General features: G+C 43.2%; 1 protein-coding gene across 1 annotated transcript in view; it reads left to right on the top strand.

The window, feature by feature from the left end:
• The window catches only part of LOC107569985 (very long-chain acyl-CoA synthetase), a 7,081-nt gene that overhangs the window by 2,267 nt on the left and 3,730 nt on the right, over positions 1-1,084 (top strand). Inside the window, exons 2-3 of the mRNA XM_016256167.1 lie at positions 152-364; positions 861-1,019. Of these exons, the coding sequence (XP_016111653.1) occupies positions 152-364; positions 861-1,019 (372 nt within the window). The remainder of the gene's footprint in view (positions 1-151; positions 365-860; positions 1,020-1,084) is intronic.

Here is a 1,084-nt window from a genome sequence, read left to right as displayed (position 1 = left end):
TGTGATGTGTGTGTGTGAGTGTGTGTGTGTGTGTGTGTGTGTGGTTTGATTCGGGGGTTGTGTTGTGATGTGTGTGTGTGTGTGTGTGTGTGTGTGTGTGTGTGTGGTGTGAAGCTGCAGTGATGCTGTGATGTGTGTGTCATCATCTCAGAGCTGCAGGGAGCCGTGGAGGAGGTGTATGAAGATCTCCTGCAGGAGGGACTGACGAGGATCTTCATCACGGCTGAAGAGCTCCGATCATCACACATGAGGAGTCTGATCCGAGCGGCGCAGGAATCCTCAGATGCTGAAGTTCCTCAGACGCTCAGAGCAAGTGTGTCCTGCACATCTCCAGCCGTCTACATCTACACATCTGGAACCACAGGTGTTATACTGTTACCGCTTTGATGATATTTTCAATTCGTCATTATCTTTATATTTTCGATTTTCATTTTAATGTCAGTTAAAGTGTCTATGTAGTTTTTATTCATTTTTACTTCAGTTTCAGCTATTTCAGTACAAGTTTAACTAAATGAAAATGAGAAATGTTTTCGTGGTAACTAGCTGAAATAAAATGAGTTTTAGTTTTTTAGATTTTATTTCAATTAACAAAAATGTTTCTTCATGGTTTAAGTTTACTATACTAACCCTGCAAGTCTTACTGTGCTAAATTCACGAAGATCTGAAATGACAGACAGTAATGTTGACGCCACACAGAACATTCGCTTGTTTTCAGACTGAAGGATGAATCAAAAGTATTTGATGTGTTTTTATCTGCTGGTTTGCACTGTAAGCAGAGGCTGGAATATAAAGGAGTGTGAAGGGTTTAATAAGCCTCTGTCTGGCAGTAACTGGTGTGTGTGTGTGTGTGTGTGTTTCAGGTCTTCATAAAGCAGCAGTGATCAATCAAACGCGTCTCCTCGCTGCTCTCGCTGTGCTGGCGTCAAATGGCGTAACAGATTCTGACGTGATTTATGTGACTCTTCCTTTATATCACACCGCCGGCTTCCTCGTGGGATTCATGGGCTCCATAGAGACAGGTGTGTGTGTGTGTGTGTGCGCGCAAGTATGTGTGTGTGTGAGAGAGAGAGAGAGAGAGTGTGTG

This window comes from Sinocyclocheilus grahami, unplaced genomic scaffold, assembly GCF_001515645.1.
Source record: "Sinocyclocheilus grahami isolate Dianchi unplaced genomic scaffold, SAMN03320097.WGS_v1.1 scaffold1400.1, whole genome shotgun sequence".
NCBI classification, from domain to species: Eukaryota; Metazoa; Chordata; class Actinopteri; order Cypriniformes; family Cyprinidae; genus Sinocyclocheilus; species Sinocyclocheilus grahami.
Note: the sequence above shows the minus strand (reverse complement) of the source record. Positions and strands in the feature narration are given on the sequence as shown.